At 43.7% G+C, this 22,111-nt stretch overlaps 1 protein-coding gene across 6 annotated transcripts in view; it reads left to right on the forward strand.

Annotated features, from left to right (window-relative positions):
• Positions 1–22,111, forward strand: part of LOC138567633 (zinc finger protein 10-like) — a 688,866-nt gene that overhangs the window by 519,939 nt on the left and 146,816 nt on the right. For all 6 annotated transcript variants that reach the window (XM_069646068.1, XM_069646062.1, XM_069646064.1 and 3 more), the window contains one exon: positions 4,597–4,707. In XM_069646068.1, coding sequence (XP_069502169.1) covers positions 4,597–4,707 — 111 coding nt within the window. The remainder of the gene's footprint in view (positions 1–4,596; positions 4,708–22,111) is intronic.

A 22,111-nucleotide genomic window follows, 5' to 3' on the forward strand; every position in this document is an offset into this window, starting at 1 on the left:
TCCTGTCCCACAGCTGCTTCTTTATCGCAATTGGAAGGACGCCTTTTGCCGCCTACAAACGGTGACCGTTGCTGAAACTCACCTTCCTCTATCCCGTGAAATGTTCTAAAGAGGTCTGCATTGTTGGAATTTGTATTCCTTTCGTCGAATAGGCTTGCATCTTGTAGTTGCACCCGACCGGAAGAAGCCTCAAACTTGCAACCCCTGGAAACCTCTCATCCAAACAAAGGATGGAAGATCGCACTCCCAGTAACCACCAGATGAACCATTGGGATCCATGGGAAAATTGGAGTCAGGGGGGTAAGCAAGCATAACTGTGCCTGCCTCCCTGTCCTCTGTAGGATAATATTGGGAACAAAACTCTTTGGGTCTCATGACAAGGTTGGCGTTGTCAGAAAAATCAGCAGCAATGCAGTGGTAATTCTGTTACCACCACAATCTCACCACATTCCGGCACCAACGAATTACGTAATCTGTGGTGGGGTGGAGGATTTACGTCCAGCAAAAAGATGGAGGTTAATCTGAAACCCTACCACCAATTTTTGGCAGAATTACCGCAGCAGAAGTACTGCTAACGGCATTTCCAGCGAAAATCCCATGGAGTCCAAAAATGGGGACTTACACCGCTGTGAAGAGAATAGAGATGGGCACCACTAATTTTATTCAAAATCCTTATTTTCAACACAGCACTTTTTCAATTCTGTGGTATATCAAATTGCTTTGACCTGGAGCTGTCAGAAAAATAATCCTATGACACAAGGATTAAAATGAATCAGACCAAAAGAAAAACAAGCTGACTCCACCTCATAATTACTGACGCTCTCAGTTTGCTCATAAATAATGAGACTACAAAACTTTATATATATTTATATCATCCTGGTAACTCTTGTTTGTAATTTTTCTTTTCAATTTGGTTTCTTTGTTTCTTTTTTCCTTTTTTTTAATGTGATATTCTTCTCATTTGTGATTACACCAAATCACGTGTTAAAATGATAGGTAATGTTTTAATCCACATTCCTATCTTGCAGTTACACAGAAGTGATTTATCAGACAGAAATCAAGACACAGCGGTCAAACAATTGCATTTAACCTATGCATGTCAGTGTAAAACACCATCTTCAGGGCTGTGCAATTTCTAAATAGTGTTCATAATTCAAAAAAATATATAATACATGCCATCATTTGGCATACATTTTTGTATTCACAAGAGAACACAACCAAACAACACATAAAACACAAGAGAATCTTGGACTATCAAATGATTACAACGGCATTGTTGTAAACTCCATTACATTAATTTCTGTCAACATATAAGTTGGTTCGTACCTCATCCCACTGTCTGTGCCGTTGCGTGTGTAACTCGTATTCTAATTCATTCATGGATGCAGTAACCTACAAATGTATACATATCTATCAGTATGCGGCATATAGATTGAAGTTGTTACTTCTCTGAGCGTCTTTGATCTCACACTCTTACCTGCAGCACGAAGTTCAGCTGTCTCCACACCAAATGGAAGGGCTTCTCTCTGTATTTATTGGTAGTCATGGAGACAATGCGGGGCGTCGTGCTCCGGCTGCATGGAGCCAGTGCACGTACGCCTCGCGTCCCACTCTCCCCATGGCAACGGGGAGGCGGGAGAAGTCACCATGGCTACGCAATGTTGTTTGTGTGGTCGTACGCGTACTGAGCTGTTGCTGTTGGAACATAATTCATGTTCCCGTCATCTCAATGAATCAACCTGCAAACGAACATATTGGATTACAGTGTGATGTGTATATTAAATTATTGTGTTCCTCGCGGAGTTACCAAACAGCCTAACTGTAAACATTCAGTGGATTTCTTACGGGACCCCGTAATTAAGATTTACAAAAAGATCATTCTTGCATAGATCCTCCACTCAGTCATCAATGTGTTTCTAATTACAACAAAGTTATCAATTTGCAAAAAACATATTGTTTGTGTACCATGTTTCACGTTATGCTTAAGCACTGGATATTCCAGTGTTTTAATTCTGCTAGGCACGTTAAGGACTCATTTTGTATCCTGAAAACTAATACAAGGTACAACGTACAAAACTGTTTTTCTACACCATTTCTCTAAAATGCGAAATTGACATTCTCCACTCCATACTGTTGACCTGTTCCTCTAGGTACATATTAATGAATCACAAACCATAGTATCAGATCATTTTCACTCCTTCCATGAGTCTCCTTTCTCTCGCTCATAGTGTTATTATGGAAAATTATAGAAAACACATATAATTAATCTCTTCATTGAGACCTTTTGGTGCCAATGTACACAACCTGTCAATCCAGAATGTTTCTCTTTGATCCAGTTTTTTCTGAATATTCTCATATGCAGCCCTTCTTTCTACTACCTCCAAAATCAGAAATCGAATTTGTGTCAAATTATGCTTTTTCTCGTGCCAATGTCTGGCTACTGCTGAATTGAGATTCTGGTTGCATACAAAAGATCTGTGCTCATTCCATCTAATTTTTGCTGTCCTTTTATATTGGCCTACGTATTAGAGCCCACAAGGGAATTTAATCGAATAATAATGCCTTGGGTGTAGCAGGTAGCATAATGTCATAATTTGATACGTTCTCCTGTGTAGGGATGATTGATTGTTTCTCCTTTAAGGATGTATCTGCAATTGCTGCAGTTCAAACAGGAACATTTTCCAATCCTTTGTTATCTTCTTCTTTATTGGTGGTCTAGTGCTGACAACTCTGCGATTTTTGCTACGCTGTTAGGCAAATGTCGGGAAATCCTTAAAAACATGTTCCACTAGATGGTCACATGTCAATGTCCTCCAATTTTTCTTAATGATTTCCTTAATTCTGTTACTCTGCTTTGAGTACTTTGATACAAAGACTAAAGGTGTAATTGCATTAGGTTTTTCTTTTGTCATCAGTAGGTCTTCCCTTTTCTGTTTTGCCGCACGTGATTCCACTATTTTAACTCAATCTGTGGTATACCCACCGTCTATGAACTTGTTGCCAATTTCTTGTGCTTCCTTGTCATAGTCTTCTGGATTGCTCACTATTCTTTTCACGCGTAACATGTGACTGTACAGTACATTTTTGATAAGGCTGCTCGTGGGTTATCCTTGGGTCTGAAAGAGAGAGAACATACCTGTCTTCTGGTAAATTGTTGCTGAACTTTTAAATCGTTTGAAACTATTCTGAAGCATCACCACAAGTCCATTGCATCCCTTTAGAGAATAGATACCTGTGAGAAACCTTGAGTTGGAACCTGTAACTTTTGGGCAGTAGGTCCCATATATCTTAGTGTTGGACTTCTAAAGTATAGACAATTGTACCTTTGACTGTTTCTCAACATTTGAACTTCATTTACATTACTTATCTGCGTTACATGGTTAGGTATTTGATGATGCATTGTGAATGAACATACAGGCGTATTTGTATTATATAGTATTGTGTGATATTACTACCTGCTAGTTTCATTTTTCAGTCTGTCTAAATGTTTAAATAAATAACTGTATTTCCATAACTGAGTGTCTAAACTGAATTATTATGTATTATCCTGTGTGGACACATTGAGGGCCCCTGATCCCACTCACACTCTCCTGAGACTAAGCCTTGACTGCTTTCCACTTTAACTTTATTTTGTTTTGGCTGAACTCTCAGCGATCCCTGTTCAGCATCAGTAGGGGTGGCCTCCTCATATCTGTCCACTGGGTGGAATTTAGAAATCCATCTTTAACAGTATTCTCTGTAGAAGACAGCCTGCTCAAATGGGTAAATCTATACTAATAGGAGCCATATTAGTAGGTTGTGTTCATTATGGTGAAAACAAATAGCGCCTACAGAAGGTTTGGCATGTTATTCTTCTGAAGAAATTGATGAATGTTTTACACAACCAAGTAAAACAATTTGCTGAACTGCATTCCCCATCTTTTAACTTAGCTGCTAGAGACAATATCATAGTTTCCAACATTGTTATGAACGCAGACTTATTTTTACCTATACCACAAGCAGAGCTGGCCATCCAGATGTTCACTAATAAGAATGAATTGGAAAGGGAAGTGATAAAGGTTGATGGAGATATGTAGGGGTGACGGGTAGAGGAAGGGGGAATAATAACCAATACACAAGAATATTAATATTGATCATGGGGAAAGGGGTGTGGGGGATGGCTCAGGGGCGACACGCTTGTCTTGGAAACAAGACAACGCAGCACAACACAGGTTGGAATGCGGATCCCGCACTTAGAAACCAATGTCTGGTATTAAGCACGTTCTAAAAGAACAATTATATTAATAATGCTATTGTCCATGAAAATGCATAAAAAAGTTAGTGAAAGAGTTAAATAGTATTTGTCATTAATTTCTGTCTTCAGAAAAATGAAGGTTGAACATTTCAGGTAATGTTCTCTCTTAATTCTGATTTTTCCCTCACTCTATCAGGTTGTATCCTTTCCTTATCTCATTCTGCCTATAGGCGACTGCTATTTTTGATTATTCCATTCTCTAACACAAACGTTTTGTCATCTTTATAACAATACATGCAGTTATAGATCTATATGTTTCACAGTTTCTACTAAGAAGACAATTTTGTTTATTATTATTACAGGGCATGCAGATATTACACCAGTTGTTTCAATTAACATTAAACGAGAAGGCGAGTCATATTCCACCGACCATATCAAACAAGAGAAAAGAGAAAGCCTGCCCAGTACCACAAGTGAGTATATAGTCCTCATGATACACAATCTGATCAACTCACTCACCCTGGAGCATTTTTTGGGTGCTGGTGTAACTGCTCAAACAGATCATCTCTGTTTGGGCAGTTGCCCCTCTTTCTCACCTTTTCTGACACTTTGCTGCTTTGATTAAGAGTGGTATGATTTTCGTAGCTTATATTGGTATACAAAATGTATGTTATTCAATGTGTAGCTCTTTGCAGCATGTGAAATATTCATTATATACAAAGCATAGTCAGTCCACAGCTAAATATCCTCCTTTGATCATAAAACATAGTCAAACCAAGATCTTTTATTATTCTATTACTCAAGGTAGCACATGTGAGTGTTTGAGAAGGCTCTTTAGTACAGTAAGTTGCAGGAATCCATTGTAATTGTTAATGTAAAAACAATTAATTTGCACCTCGCCTGCTATTAGCAGGAAGTAGTAAGTCAGTCAAAGTAGCTACTAAAGAGTGTCATCTTAATTGTCAGCCCTTGAAGTGATACCCTGAAAAACTAAACATTTTCCTCATGTATTTTGAGAAGTAAATGTTGTAAGGAACTCATGGTGGCAACAGTAAAGACAGACACAAGTGATCACAGTACAAGGGTGTTTATTAAACTGTAAATGCAGGGTGGAAAAACATCTAAACTAAACCTAAATTTAAGATGGGAGTTCAAATAAAAAATAAGGCCCCCCCCTCTTTTGGGTGTAGACCCTTCACAAAGTCGTATTCAACAAATCGACTAAACAGTTCCTTTTTCAATGAACTTTGGGTGATAACTTTCCACCCTGGATCTCCCTCTTTCGGCTCATGCCCCTTTCAGACGTTAGCCTCCCTCCTTCGGTTTCACTGTGACTTTTCTTACTTTCACGAATCTTAATGTCTTTTTAAACAGTTCTTCGGGCTTTGCCCCTTTTGTCGGCTTCCCTCTGCCGGGTTCACGCTCGCCAACTTTTACAGCACACTGTTCATATGCTAATTTCACCAAGCGGGACTCATTTCCCTTAGCTTCTCAATCATCTGTCTGTCAAAGACTTTCGACGGTACTGAGGATTTTACAAGACCCATGGATGACCACTTTGACCTCTTCTCGCCTCTTCCCAAGGGCTTCTGGTTACAGTAGTTTCTACCATCGGTAATCGCCCAGAGGTTCCTGTCTGAGCACCCACGTAGTGCCGGACTCCTCTGTTGCTGGTTTTCCCCCTCTTTCATCAATAGTATCTTTTAGTTTTTCAAAGCTCAATTTCGCCGGTGGTTATTTATCGTTCAACACAGTTCAGTTTCTTATCGACATTCCCCTCGACTCACCGGCTGTGATGAACCACTTGGTTTTCTTTCTCCTTGGAGTCAAGGTTGGTACCACAGAGATAGGTGTCCCTTCCCGGGTTGGTAATCAGCAGAGGAGGGTCTCGTGTACCGTTGGCATCTGTTGTAACCCACGTTGGCTATTGTTCGCAGAATTATGATTCCGTCTGCTGAGGTTTCCCAGGCATTGGTCAGAAACGGGCAATGTTGCTTCTCTCCTTGTCACCCTCTCGGTCTGCGCCGTTGTTCTCCTCCTCTTGAACTGCTGTGCTGAGTTAGGTCCCACGTCGTGCAGTCTGCCTTGCTCATCTTGTGCTCCATTTTTTTATCCTTGTTGGGGAGGGCAAGGGCCGTTAGGTTGTGTGATTCTGGTCAGTTGCCTGACTTTGCATTGGGACACGTTAGGTAAACGGCTCTGGTGTTAATCCATTGTCTTCCGTTTTGAGCGCAAGTGATCATGTCGGGAAAGGGATGGGGCAGTATTTTGGAATATCCTTTGTGGTAGGATAGGGAAAAGGCGTTGAAAGAAAGGGGATACTGCATTTCACCCGTCGGTGTCCCACTCACCAAGGACTCCCATCCAGGTGATCCTCCCTCACTGGTCCATCCCTAGGAACTGGAGCCAATAGCGATGGCCGTGTCGTGGCCACCTGGATGATCCCCGGGGACTAGCTAGGGAGACACCTTCAGGTTTCTCACACTGTCAAAACCTTGTTGAGCGGGAGGTGGTTTGAAGTCCATATTTCTTTCCTGAGTATAGTCAGCTGATCAGATATTCATCCTCGCAAACTCCTTAAATGGCCCAACAGGAGAGGAGGGTGGGGTCTTCTATACCTGCTGTGAGAATGATGTATGGGGAAACTCATTCTCCCCAACTGGCTGACATACTGGGTGGATCCGAGATGCAATACTCATGCTGGGCGTCCCACTAGACATATGACACAAGCTGTTTGTAAATTAAGATAACAGGAGAACACCCTTGCTCGGCTTGGAGAGTCCAGAGAGACGGAATCACCAAAAAGCCTGCTGACCAAAACTGTGAGCAAATTATTGCAGGTTGACTATGCAAAGCATCTGAAAGAAAGCCGTTGCTACTTAATGAAGCTCAAGAGGAAACAAAGTGAAGAGAAAGAACAGCAAAGGTCTCCTTAAAGTTGAGGAAGAGAGGCTGCAGATTCTAATGAGAAAGAGGGAGAAGAAGAAATAGTCAAGTTTGAGATCAAACCGTTGGCAGACATGGAATACAGTGGATTAGGGTAATCTTATTGGCTGCTTGTCGCGCAACTCTTCATCTCACTGGCCCCATCTTTACTATGTCACGTTGCGCTTGCTGCAGACGGTTCCCACTGCACACCTTACCACTCCATAACTCTGCTTCATCTGGTATCCTTGTGAAAGGAAGCAACAGCTTTTGAAGGAACATATCTGCAATAACGTGACCTACTCCCAATAAAGCTGAATGATGACATGCTGACGAGCCCAAAATCACCCTTGCAAGGTGAGCTTGAACGGTGCAATCATTCTGTGTGTTTAAGATAAAGTATTCAGTCTGAAATTCGTCATACTAGGTATGGGAGTCCTCGCCTCCTAAAGAAAAACAGATAAAATAGTTGTTATCTGGACAGCTCCATGCCGGGAAAGTGATTCACAAAGTCTTAAGGGCACTAATAAAAATGAATTGCCTGAAGCACTGCATGCCAAAAAAGTGAATCTCAAAGCCCAAAGTGAAATGATAAACATTCAGTGCTAAGAAACAAAGCATGAAGGGAGGATGAGTCGAAAAGCACAGAGAGAAATAAACAGAGCATGCTTGGAAAGGTAGCCTCAAAGCCTAGACAGAATAGATAAAGTTGTACATTCCTAAAAACACTAAATGATGGGAATGAGAGTCTCGTAATTCTGAAGGAATTGCTGAAGTACTCAATAGATGTAGAAGTCACCTACCAGAAAGACCCAGCCATGTAGATAGCTCATGGGCCCTTACTTTGGAAACAGAACAATGCTGTACACCATGGGTTTGACCTACGGTCCAGCGCTTCGAAGCTGGAAAAGCCGACATGAAGTGCTATATAAATCCGCAATAATACATTGGTAATAATAGTACAAGAGCATGCGTAGAATAAACATGCTGCATAGAAGTTTAGTGTGGGACTGGTTTTGTGTCATCAGAAACTAGCCATAGATTAATAATTTCTCTGTTTTCATTCTATGATGTGTGGCATTGATAACAACATCAGGATGGCCAGAAACAAAACATAACATCTCCAAAATCTGTGTTATGTGTGGACTGATTTAAATATCTAAATTCTCATTGGAAAGATACTTTCAGGCCTAAAACAGTAGTTCTGACAACATTTACTTTGAAGTCAATGGCGACTCAGAAGTTTCATATTTATTTTATAGATATGAAATTGCAGCACCATGGTTATATGATCGATCATATATTTCAATGATTCAGTTGTATTGTATATTTCAGGTGCACCCGTTTCACTGACAGTATGGAAGGTGTAAAGCAGGTTGATCAACAACCATTGTCATCCAAACTCTATCACTAGAGTGACAAAGGGGCTCATTATGAATTCTCCGGTATTCCTATCGGTAATTTCGGCAGGATACTGGCGAACTACCGCACCGTCTCTGCCGGGACATTGCGGGTGGCGGATACGCCGGTAACTCCCCATTCCACGGGGTACCATAGGACTCCATGTAATGGGGTTCCCCGAATCACCAGCACCATTAGTAACGGTGCCGGTGATTCAGGCAGTTATCTGCCAGTAGGGGCCCGATCTGTCGACAGTTGAGGCCTGTCGGTAGATCAGAGCCCCTACTGGCAGACTTGTAGTTTTCTGTAATGAGCCTCATAGCCTTTCATTTGTGTTTGTGTCAACTCTAACAAAAGTAGGCTTTGGCTTGAAACTCAAAATATATTGAAAAAGCTACTTAATTCTTTAGTAATTAGAAATTAATGTGAAGACTGTGATCATAAACACTTTCCAGAACACTTTGAAAATGCAAGTGTATAAATAAATACACCAATGGAATGCAAAATGGCAGCCATCCTGTTGAAAGAAGTTCATACACAGAAGTGTTCTTGACAAAGTACAGGACAAGATGCTAGTGTTAGATCAGTGAGCAGAAAGGAGCTTCCCCCCATAATATCCCAGAGTACTGGAGCTCCAATTAAAATAAATGCTTGTAGCTTCTGCTATAGATTTGAAGAATGGAAGCATCGATTGACCTGCACCTTGAATGCAAACAGTATGTAGAAGATTTATTATGCTGTTAAGTTGATTTAAAATAGCCAATGGAAACCAGTTGAGTGGGCGATTTGAGGCTCCTGAGGGCGTCCTCACTTCTTTTCCCCATGTATCCACCTCTTGGATAGCCAGGGAAAGGCCATTGCTCTTGGATCCTGACCCTGGGAGTGAAGATGTGAGGGAGGATCCCTGGGTGGACGAGACTTGCGGAGTGGGGGGGAGTCGTCCTTAGGTGGGACATGGTATCCCCCATTTCCCTTTATAGGCTATTGTCAATCCTTTCATTGTTTTTCCCATAAAACATTCCCCAAGAAAAACACCAGTTTGGTACTGGGATGAGGTAGAGACCAACTAGAGAAATACATCCTCACTCTATTAACACACAAAAATACAGACATCACTTGTGTACTGGGACGAGGAGGAGTCCAGCAAGAGTAATGCAGAAATACCATTTCAACAGTGATTGCCTAGACCTTTTTGGACCAATTATGGTGACAAGAACTATTGAGAAAATTGAGTCAGCTGTGGAAGCACGCTACAGACTGCTGGGCGAAAGCAGACATCTTTGGAGAAGCGATGTGGCAAGCGGACTGCGCAAGACCCTTTGGAAGATGCAGAGCGCGTATGCAGTGGGAAGCGAAGCTGCAGGACGATGTAGTCCGGTGGCAGAATGCAAGAAGAAAACCGGCGTGACCCAGCAAAGCGGTCGTAGGAATCTCGAGCTGCAGGAGAAGCATCGCTGGGTGAGCGAAGCCTCGGAGGCTCCACACGGGAAAGAGAGAGCTTGTGGTTGCAGGAGAATTTGCTGGCAAGCTGTAAACTGTGACTTGTGAGTCTACCAGGGGGGAACACCGGGATTGCAGGCGAGCATGCAAAGCGAACATGGAACATTGATTTGAATGAAAGCAAGTATTTCTTTGAATACCGATTTGAGTGAAAGCAAGTTTAAACACTTTTGAATAACGATCAGGGTGAAAGAAAATGTGTGAAACCTCCTGATACAAGAAACTGTATGATATGAGAAAACGAGCATTGTCAGAGACAAAAGAAATATTGGTGAACAAGCATTGGCAAGAGCCAAGAGAATTCAGGGAACTCTATGATATGAGAAAACAAGCATTGGCAAGCGCCAAGAGAATTCAAGAAACTGCCTGATATGAGGAAACAAGCATTGACAAGAGCCAGGAGAAATTAAAAAGTGCAACAAGGGCATGGTGGCCAAACAAGCTACACTACCATGTCAAGAGGGTTGATATATGTGAATGAATCACGCAACACTGTGGAGCTGAAGCAGTGGTCATGTGGTGATGGCAAAGAAGCAAGTTAAGTGTATCAGTTGTGTGACCTGTAATGGTTGGGTTGGGTGTTCTGACAACTGCGCCTAGACCAAGTGTACTCCTATATGGAAAAGCCACAACCTCTTGTGTTTGAATTGCAAAGGAACTTTTATGTGATTTGAAGTCCAGGAACTGAACTACATGATATGATATGATATGGCATTTATAACACGTCTATACACAAGTGTTTCATGGTGCGACGAGGCAAGGGAGGGGGAACAGAGGGAAGACAGAGACAACTATCTTACTAGGCCAGGTGACATTGAGATTGCAAGAGTGCAGGGGAGGCGGGGAAGGGAAAAGTGCAGGGTGAAAGGAGAGGGGGAAATGCTGTAAATAGGAGAACAGTAAAAAATAAATAAAACAATAAATAAGAAGTGCGGTCAGCTGGTGGCAAGTGCAAGGGTAAGTGCAGACATCAGCTTTCAAGGGGCTGTAGGGATACAGAAAATAGCCCCCGAGTGCAAGAGTTGCCAGGGGGGCAGTGCAGTTTCAGTTGCAGCCAGGTGATCAGCAGGGGGGAGAGGAGAAGAGAATGCATAAGCAAAGAGGAGGGTCTTGAGGTGCTTCCTGAACCGGAGATGGTTCTCCTCAAGTTTCAGAGATCTACCACCAACTCGTTGCTTGGAGAAGCAACTGACCCGGAGGGAGTTGGAGGCGGATGAGCGAAGAGCTCAAGAAGGAAGATATTTAGGAAGATAGAGTTGAAGGTATTGAGGCCCCAGGCCCAAGAAGGCCTTATGGACAATGCAGAGGGTTTTGAACTTAATCCTCGCTGCCACTGGGAGCCAGTGCAGAGATTTCAGTCCTGGAGAGATACGATCCCTGGGCTTGAGGCCAAGGACAAGTCTCGCAGTCCTGTTTTGGATGAGTTGCAGAGGGCAGAGAGTAGAGGCAGGCAGATTTATTTAGAGGCTGCTGCAGTAGTCCAGCCTGGAGAGAACCAGAGCTCTGGAGACGGTGAGCTTCTGGGGGAAGGAGAGGAAAGAAAGAATACATCTGAGGGGGTGCAGCTGGTAGTGTGACTTCTTAGAGATGTCAGAGATGTGAGGAGAGAAGGAGAGTGTGGAGTCGAAGATGACCCTGCAGTATTTAGCCTCACAGGTGGGAGCAGTTAGAGGGCCAAGAGAGGCCGGTCAGAGAGTGACAGGAAAGGAGGGAGCAGGTGTGCCGATGAGGAGACTCTCAGTCTTACTGGCATTAAGGCAGAGATCATTAGCGGCATACCACTCCTGGATAGCAGTCAGAGAGATGAGAGAAGGAGAAGAGGTGGCGGAATGGAGTCTGAAAATGAGTTGAGGGTTACTGAAAGTTGGGGCAGAGAGCGGTAATACTGTGGGCAAGAAGTGCCAGGTATTGGTTGAACAGCCAGGGAGTGATGTTAGACCCCTGGGGAACTCCACAGATAGAGATAGAAGAGAGGAAGGACCCAAATTAGACATGGGAAGGTCGATCGGAAAGGAAAGAAGTCAGCCAAGCCAGGGCCTGATCAGTGATACCCAGGTTATCACAGAGATGGTTGAGCAGGATGGCATGGTTGTCAAAGGCAGAAGAAAGATCAAGTAAGATGAGGACACAGGGGGTGTTGGAATCGGGGTTGGAGAGCAGGTCTTCACGGATGTTCAGGAGAGCTTTTTCTGTACTTCTAGCAGCTCTGATGCCAGATTGATGGTCATGGAGACAACCAACAGATTCAGTGTGAAGATTAAGCTGGGAGATGGCCAGCTTTTCCAGGAGTTTGCCTAAGAAAGTAGTGATGGGGATTGGACGATAGTTAGCCAGGCAGGACAGGTCAGCAGAGGGTTTTGTAAGGAGAAGTTGCACAAGGGAGTGCCTCAGGGGGGAGGGAAAGACTCCAGTGGCTAAGGAATGGTTGTAGAAGTCAGCCAGAGCAGGAGCCAGGGTGTGAATATGGTACTTGATAGTTTGGAGGAACTGGGGTGAACCTTTTTTGACAAGACATTCATAGATCAGACCTGTCTAGAGACCTCGTCTGGGGAGAACAGGGGAAAGGCAGAGAAGGAGGGAGGAGAGGTGGCCGTAGAAGGGCCAGAAGAAGAGCGGGGAGTAGAGAGAGGAGGAGGAGAGGTAGAGAGAGAGGACAGGATGTCTTGGGTTTTAGAGATGAAATGAGATGAAATGAGAAGCCGGGGCCGTGCAGAGGGCCTGGGAGAGGATAGGAGAGGTAGAGACTGCAGCAGGATTGGGCAATTCCTTGCAGATTTTAAAGAGTTTGGCCGAGTTTTTGGATGCCGCAGAGACGTGGGCTTGGATAAGGGCTCTCTTCTTAGTGCGGACATATGTGAATTGGTGAAAGGTAACCATATCATCTGCACTGGGAAGTGTCCCAACGAATTGTGTTGTTTTGGAAAGATGAAACACTTGAACCCTAGGGGAAGGGAACCCCTCTGCGTTGTGAACTATCTTGACCTTAGTGAAGGGAAAGATAGTTACAAGCCAGGAGCTGGATGAAGCTCTGAACTCTTATTTGAACATCACTTATTTTGATGCTGACATCCATACACATTACATGCGTTTAGATGTGAGGGTTAGTATAGGCTTTGGACTTAGACAGAAAATTGCATTGGACTTCCTGACACAGACTATCCTTAGTTTTTTGTAGGTAGGGAAATCCCACCTCAGCATAGGGCAAGTTAGGCCTTATTCCATCCTGCATTTTTAGGTAATAAAACATTGTTGGTCAAACTTTAATCTGTTGTCTCGGTCTCATGTGTGATGCCTTCACAGTACGTCAATGCAAGAGAGGATCTTGGATATGATATAGTATATGATAAGGAATGCTGAGAACAATGCACAAAATATCTTGCAAAGTGCAGAAAAACAAACTAAAACTCCACCAAATGTATCGGAATCTGCAAATCAGGAAAACTCCATTGACTGTTTTTAGAGACCGTTTTGGAAGGTAAAGCTCTCACAATGGCAGATACCATTGCCATTGTGAGTGACACTACAAGGAAATGGGGCACTTAAAACATGCCAAACAGTAAGATAAAATATAGTGAAAATCCCTAAAAATACTTATTGAATAGGTTTTTGTTTTTTTACATGGACATAATATTCAGGAATCATGTGTCCAAGAATCATTCAAAGTGTATTTTCTTTAAATCAGTTAGTGATAATGCGCTTTCACATGCAGAAGCAAGTTCCAATCATGATTTCAAATATGAGACATCCTTATCAGGCCTCTATATTACTAGAGAAAACTGCTCGAAAGGGGAAATGGAAGTGCACAGCTTACATCAAGCATGTGTTCACAAAGCAATAACTCAAGAAGCGTGATTCTTTTTCAGATAATGCGTAGGTTGGAGAACGTTTGATAGCTTGCAGGTTTAAACTACACATTTGAACCTTTGGTCAAAAACTCTTGTGTATGAGTTTCTAACAAAGAGGCGGGCTTCAAATTGTATTTGTATTTATTGTTTTATATATAATTGTGCCCTGCTACCACTTGTCTATCCTAATATTTCTATCCTATTCTGAAAAATGTTGTAACTTCTGTTTCACCTCCTACCCTTTTAACCTTAGAACCTTGTAAGGCGCTCTGAGACCCTCTGGGTGGAACCATCACTGAGCTAAAACTGTAATAAAATTAATAATACAATTTTTACTTCTGTAGAGTTAAAACACACATGTGAACATCCACTCCAGATTGCTGTTGGCCTAACAATACATTCCAAAACTCAAAGCCTGGTGAAGCTTATACATGTCCTTGTTCCTCGAATGCCTGTAATAAAGTTTTGTGGCTTGAAACAGCTTTAGACGTTCTCTCTGGCATCAAAGATAGTCAGGGAGTATATATACCACTGAACTTCAGTTATTTCAGACTGCCTTGAAGACATACCCTTATGAAAGGGGACCGTTCATGGAACTAGGATGACTTGTTATCAAGAAAGTCAAGACAAAGACAACTTTCGGTCAATAACATTGTAGGATACAAGTATGCTGAATCATTCACTGCAGAAACCTGCTGCATGACGGATGTCATCTCCTTCAATTACCCATTGCTCCTAAAGCCGAAGAGTACAGTTTTTAGGAATCTGATTTTAACAGCAGAGCTAAGGATTTCAAATCCTTTTGAGAAGTAGACGTAGCATGGTTTTGATACAAATCGACATATATAGCAAATCCTACTGCTTTGAATGTTGAGAGCACTGAATTTGCAAGCAGGATGGATGAAGATGTAGTCGTTACAATCTCCCACAATGAATGTAGAGAAACAAGTTCTTATCCGGAGTGTGTTCCAAGCTGGTCTATTTTTATTGCAACGTTGCAAGACGTTTTGAAGCAAAAAACATGCATGTGTGTTTTTGCAACAATACCAGCTATCGCAACAGATAATTCATTCAGTTGACTTTCTTGGAAACTTTTATTAAATGTATGTGTGGAAGCGACTCAAAATGTGTGTGACATAAGATTTGAGTGTCTCTGTCCTATGCAGCAACTAATAATGTCTCAGCAGGGTCTTTGTGATCAATGTTATCTTATCGGCCAGTTAACTGTACACATGCATGGCATTAATTTGTGCAATTGACTCTTTCATTGATGGTTTCTGTAATTCTAAAATATGGGATGTCTGATACAGTGAGTGCACTGTACAACAAACCACCACAGGCTAACATATTAAACGTGTTGAAGAAGCTCAAAGCCAACAATGTTGGACTGTATACCTGCCACCTGGAAGTGTTCTTCAAGAAGGATCCATGTACAGAAATGTCTACTAGGGTAGAAGCATTAGAAACAATTGTATCAAGAGCTGGAATGTGCATAATCCACTGACAGAGATGCCTTTCTGAAACTAGTACTATAAATCCATAGGATCCTATCAAGAAGAGCAAACTAAATATGTTTTTAAGCACCAAGAAGAGGAAAATAGAAATAAAAATGTCTGGTACTGTTACAGAGTTAATAGCAGAAAGATCACTATTTTCCCAATTACTTGTTGCAAGCAGACCTTTGTGTTAAGTACATTCTTGGGAGAAATGAGGGCTCTATGAATTATCTACTGTATCATGATCACAGCTTATTTAAAATGGAATTATGCATCTTTGAAAGCAATAAACAGCAAACAAACCCCCCCCAAAACGGCAATGACCTATACTCCAGATAAAAGTGTCTTATCTATTGCCATTGTAAATGGCATGGCAGACGTGCACACATTGGATTACGTTAAAAACATTGAGACCTGCAAGGATCTGGCTGAAGCATTCCACAAAAAAGTTCAAAAGTAGTTCTGGGCATATAATCAAATACACTGAGGTCTTGATTACAATGTTTGCCAATTTCCTCTGCAACTCCTGCAAAATGGAAAAATGTATGGCTCTGCATGATAGCATGTCATGGCCATCCAACCGTTATTCACCATTTTGCAGCCTATTGGACGCCATAGGAATTGTTTATTTACATACGGTAATTACCACATGCAGTAATGAGTTTTAAGTTTGAAACTCTAGATGGCGGAGTGGTAAACCATCTGGTGTTCAAAATCAGGCCCTTTAACAATTACAAAAAACCTCAATCCAGGGCATGGAAAGGCAAAGGGTGCTACAGGGAATTGCACCAAACCACTACATCTATATGTATGAAGAAGCTACTTTTACATATTTACAAAAAAAATGAATTAACTGCTTACCCTTCGAAAAATTGCTTCTGCGTGCACAAATGACCAAGAAAGACTTTGCAGTGGTTTATATAAGAGGCGGCATCAAATTATTTTTGGACAGCCTTAGCTGTACAAAAAAAGAGGCATACATAAAGATCACTGTTCATGCCGTCAATGCCACAGAACAAGGAGCTACACAACTTTATATATTAGCACAGGGCACAGATCTTTTCATACTTCCTGTAAGAAAGTATTCAAAACCCCCCCTCGGTCTTACTTTGTCTCTACTTATTATTGAAATAGCAGAGATATTCCTATCATCTGACTCCTAGAAGGCTTATGTATTACCTGAATTTCACTAAACTGATTGAAGACCCTCTTTTGGTACTTAATGCCCTTGAAATGCAAAACCAAATTCCTGAGCGGATATTGGATAACCTGGAAACATTAATTTTCCAAGTCTATGGGCACAGAACCTTACAACTCAACTTGCAGAGTTTTGCTGAACTTTATTTTTAAAGAAATAGTGGAGCTGGGAAAAGTTACAGCCTACAAGAATTGCTTTCATACTTACAATGAAGAGACTCATCTAACAGGTCATGATCTCAAACTAAAATGACCAGTCAGGGCCAACAACCACTCCCATTTGACATGGATGGAACGGGGAGGACAGAGAAATAGCTCCTGTTGTCTGTGAAGTGGTGGTGTCTGTGAAATGCCATGTATGTCAAATTCCTTTCTGCAGTTAATAAGATGTTCATATACAAAGAACAGATGTATTCCGCCAATTAAAAATTTGCAAGTAATCTACGTTGTATAGACATCTGAGAGTCTGGTTGAAAATATGAAGTAATAATGATTCTCACACTGTACCAAACGTAGCAGACTTTAACAGGGAAGAAGATGTGAGCAAAGATTATGTTGATCACAATTATTTAGTGACCTATTAAACGATGCTATATCATTGTTCACTCAAGATTAATAAGTTCAGCAGTTCAGTCCTATTTGACGAGTTCAAATAAAGTAGACATCTCACATTTCAGTCACATTTCATATTGATAGGTTTTATTTCCTATGGATCAGAAATTTCAAACCATCCATCAAAACTGAGCTATTAAAGATTGTATTAATTCTGTTGGTGGCCCTCTTGGTGAAATCAGTTCTAGTCACCACCAGGATAGAGTGACACCATGACACTGTTTCACTTTCTGGTGACATAAAACCAGTTCCATCTTTTCCTTAGTAAAACTGCCACTCACATACAAATACACCACTGCCACAAGAAGCAGTGAAGACTTTACTACAAAGACAAGAGACAGCCATGACAACCTGAAATATTTGCCAGAAAATGCCCAGAAAATACTGCTTAAGCTTTGCAGCCCAAATATGTCTTTATATTTGTGAAGCCTGTCACAGTATATTAGTAACAGTGTTGTCTGGCAAGAAGCAGCGCAGATTTCACTACCCTGGTAGATGGCTTATGTGAGGAACCAAATGGTGTCTCACTTGCTAGTCCCCACGGATCTCTCTCTCAGGTGGCCAGGGCGCGGCCATCGCCTTTGGATCCAGACCCTGGGGTGGACCAGTCCGGGAGGATCATTTGGTTGAGGGATTTTAAGGGAGTGGGTGTGAGGCAACCAATGGTGAAATGTGGTATCCCCACCTTTCCTGTACCCATACCCCATTCTATTTTATAGGATTGTCCAACGTTCCAACCACCACTCCCTTCTACACAAACACTGGGCCGAGGTAGAGGAGGACTGAGAGTAAAGAGGCTAACACTTGCATATCTCATTGGACATGTCCCGTTAATAAGGTTAGGCAAAGTCAGGCACTTGACATCTGATACCTTTTAGCTCCCCCCACACGGATAAAAGGTGAAACATTGAGACACACTCTGAGCAAGGTGAGACACGAGAAGGAGCAGATGTTCCGGGGCAAAGGCAAACCCACTGGAGCAGGACGACCAATCGAGGGACCAGAGCGAGGGGTAGGGAAACCCTGAAGTTCACTGCAGGAGGTTGTTGCCTCAGGGAAACCGTGAAGGATACGTGCAGAAAGCCAAATCCCAGACAAGAAGAAGCCTGCGTTGTGTTTCAAGGACACCAGCGACCCTCCCGGGTGAATGGCACAGTTGGGGAGGCGGGGCCAAGTCTGTGATATCAACCTTGACTTGTGAATCAAAGTCGCAGAGAAAAGAAATGCACACAACCAGTGAGTTAGTGAAAAGACATGAAAGGCCGGTTTGTGTCAAGGAAAGATTGAAGCCGCAAAGGTGTATCTCACAATTGAAGGTTGCGTTTGTGCTGATGAGACGCAGAAGAAAGTAAACCAGTAGTGAACTTTAAATTTACTGATAATTGTGAAGCGAGTGATAGAGAGTAGCGGAGTGGTCCGGCGAATGGAAATGGCCCACTCGAAAGCGCAAAATGTTTGATATCTTGTCATAAAGTGACAAAGTGAACAAACTCTGAAATGTGCAGTGGTCAAGACTAATCCTGTCAAAATGGGAAGTTAAAAGGTGAAAGCCTTCAGAGAAAAATCTCTTTGAACTTTTCTGATTGTGTAATGGAACTACCGAGACCAAGAAACACTGGTGCAAATAACATAAGGGGGAGCTGAAGTGTAGGTCGAAGTGGTCCTGCGGAGGTCTATGGAAAAAAAAACGTACACACTCGAAAGTCTTCGACATCAGTGAAAGGTCCGAAACTGACTGAGGGAGACCTGGAATGTGAAATAAGTTAGGGGAAGGGAACCCCTGCAAGTACTGTGATTGCCAGGTCCTAGCCCGGCTGAGGGAGAACTACGTGAACGTTTGTTGAACTGTAAATAAGTGACTTTAACGTGGAAGACCAAGCAGGCCTCGTCCCACGTTTTGAACTGCCTTTTTTTGATAACCTCAGCCAGAGTGTGTCATCCTGCCTATGGGGGCCACCTTACTCTGTGTTATCCAATGTGGGGAGGAGAGCTAACTCAGTCACCCTGATCCTTTTTACTATAACACTGACTTTCCTTTGCATAGACACTCCCATTTACACAGCGTTGTTTAGTATAGGCCATTTTGATTTGACATTGACCGACTAGGACTGTGTTTCCTTTATTATTTGATGGTAAATACTACTCCCATCGTGGTTATAGGGCATAGTAGGCGTTCCTCCAAACCCCAAGAATTTTATAAAGGTTTTGGAACTTGTAGTTCTTGTGTCAGTGTCATACTTGTGATAACATTCCTTCCTTACACTTAGGAAGGGCTAGACTCTACCGAAGTGGGAGCACAAGCACATTTGTGGAAAGGCTCTGATTTTCAGTGGTTTACTTCACCCTGAGTTCGTAGGGCATCATTTTATTCATTCAATAATGTTGGCTGGAGTTGCTTAGTAGGCTTTGTCACATCTGTGATGTGCCACAAAGGACCAGTCACACTCCGAAACATAAAAGCAAATTGATTTATTTGGGAAGTCTTACAGCGTGTGGGCAAAATAATAAATGGGGTGGAATAAAAGTGAAAAAAATGTCAGAATGATTCAGATGGCTACATATAACAAAGTTCAAAGAATCTACAGGTTTGCCCTCTCCTTCCATCGACCTTGCAACGTTCCCAGGTTCCCTTTTCCTCTCAGAAAAACATAGTCTCTGCATGTCAGTCTCCTCTTCAGTTACAAAAACAAAGTCTTTAGAGTTAACAGCACCTGGGACTTTCCTTGTCTGGACTTGTCCTCCACTTTACTGTGTTTATGGAGATGTCTGACCTTTTCTTCTCCAGGTCTGTTAGACCTTTTCCTTGTGAGGCTGTGGTCTGTGTTGGGCTTCCCACTGTCTAGCCAGGATCATTGGCCAGAGCAGAAATATCTAGGACCTGCGTCATGAAAGGGATACGCATGGGCCAATGTAACCCCCAAAGTCTGAGGTGTGGATCAGAGAAGCCTGAGAGAGTTAGAAGTTGGCCAGCTACTTTGTAGTCTCTTTGGTGGCCTGTCACACAAACCATGAGACAAGAGAAAACTGAGAGGAGAAAAAACTGCGAGAGGCCTGCCAGGTCCAGGAGAGTGGCAGAAGAGGGAAGAGAGTGGGAGAGAGGACAGATCACTGGTCCGTCCTCTCTCCCACTCTCTTCACTCTTCTACTGCTCTCCTGGACCGAGCAGGTCTCTTGCAGTTTTTTCTCCTCTCCATTTTCTCTCGTCTCATGGTTTTTGTGACAAGATTGCCAGAATACCAGTACAGGTAATTCTGGCATTTATTTGCCGGTGGGGGCCTGATTTACCCCTTCTCCAGCATGGGGTCTGGCATGGATTCACATGCTCATGAATATTCCCCGTCGTCAGGCTGGGAATCCTCGGTAAAGAAAAAACCAGTATCAGTTTCGTTTCTGATCTGTCTTTCGTAGTAATAACCAATCACTGGTCTCTGCGTCATACTGACCACAGCCAATGACTGCCCTCTACCTAAGCACCGCCTCTGGCAGCCATCTTCAGATTTTTACCGCACGTTCATGTGTTGGGATCCTCGTGCTATTGCTCTCGAGCGTTAGTGCTATTTTTCGCGCTTTTTCACAAAAAAACTTCGATTCTTTCGGTCAAAAGAGCCTCAAGCTCCACCGATCCTACATCCGATCAACGGGGACCCGTGTCGGATTCGTCTGCGCCCCTCAAGGGTGAAGATTTCGTCGAGCTACACTTCGGAGGACTCCAGAAGCTTCTCAGGCCCGGTCTCGGAGATGGCCCAGGAGAAGGGAAGCTCGACGCCCGGAAAGCTGTTCAGGGTCTGCCCTGGATGCCAGCTGCAGAACGTCTTTAAGGAGGACGAACACTCTTTCTGCCTTTACTGCCTTCATGAGGACAAGACGCACGTGGAGAAGGACTGTGCGTTTTGCGGCAACATGTCGGAACGGACCATGAAGGACCGCCATCAACGTCTCGCCAACTGGCTGGAGGGTAAGAGCCCGTCTGGCGAGAAGAAGAAGAAATCCGAGCGGTCTTCTAAGACCTTTGAGGGCGCCCCGGCGACGGGGGCCCAACATAAGGCTAAGCACCGCGAGTCCGCTGGCACCGGGAGCGCCGAACGGTCGGGCTCTACGGGCGCCAGGCAGGGCGCACCCTCCCCGGCACCATCAACCACGAGCCAACGCTCTGGGTCGGGTAAGAGGAAGGCCGAGCACCCGGCGAAGCTCCTGGAGAGGCCCCGGTCGAGCTCTAAGGCAGAGGAGGAGCGTGGCAGTGCCCCCTCCCTCAAGGATAAGGCGGTGAGCGCACCTAAGGTGGTGAAGGCCTTGATCCATCCGACCAAGCCCTCTATCGAAACGGTCGCGGCGGCCCTGGCTCAGCCTGTGGAGGCTGCACCAGTGGTGGCGACCTCGGGGCCCAGAATCTCCCTGCCTCCTCGGAGGGAGTCTTCTTTTGTGCCCATCGATAGGACCCCCGTGAAACCCTCCGTGGGGAAGAAGAAGGGGGGGCAGGGCGTCGTCGTAGATTCGGCCTCAACCTCAGAAGAGAAGCTGATCGAGGTCTTAAGCCACGGCCTAGGCGTGGAAGAAGGCCAGCCCGTCGGAATGGACCCCGACGCAGGTGACGACGACGACATCGTCGAGGATACCGACGGGGCCCCTGCTCGCCCGTCGGACTCCCCTCTGCCAGCGCCGCAAGACAACTCGGCGGCCATTTTGTTGGCCATACAGTCCTTATGCTCCGAGATAAGGACGAGGCTACCGTTACCAACGGAGGAACCTCTCCCGTCGGGGGATCCAGAACCGGGACCTTCTGGTGTTCCCCCTACCAAGAAAAGAAGGATCCATCCACCACCTCCTTTTCAACCGTCGCGCCCCGTCCAGCCCTCCTCCCCGTCCACCCGAGGGGATGATACGGGGACTGACACGGCAGCGAC

The sequence above is a fragment of the Ambystoma mexicanum genome, chromosome 2p, assembly GCF_040938575.1.
Source record: "Ambystoma mexicanum isolate Mex_15411 chromosome 2p, UKY_AmexF1_1, whole genome shotgun sequence".
Classification (NCBI taxonomy): Eukaryota; Metazoa; Chordata; class Amphibia; order Caudata; family Ambystomatidae; genus Ambystoma; species Ambystoma mexicanum.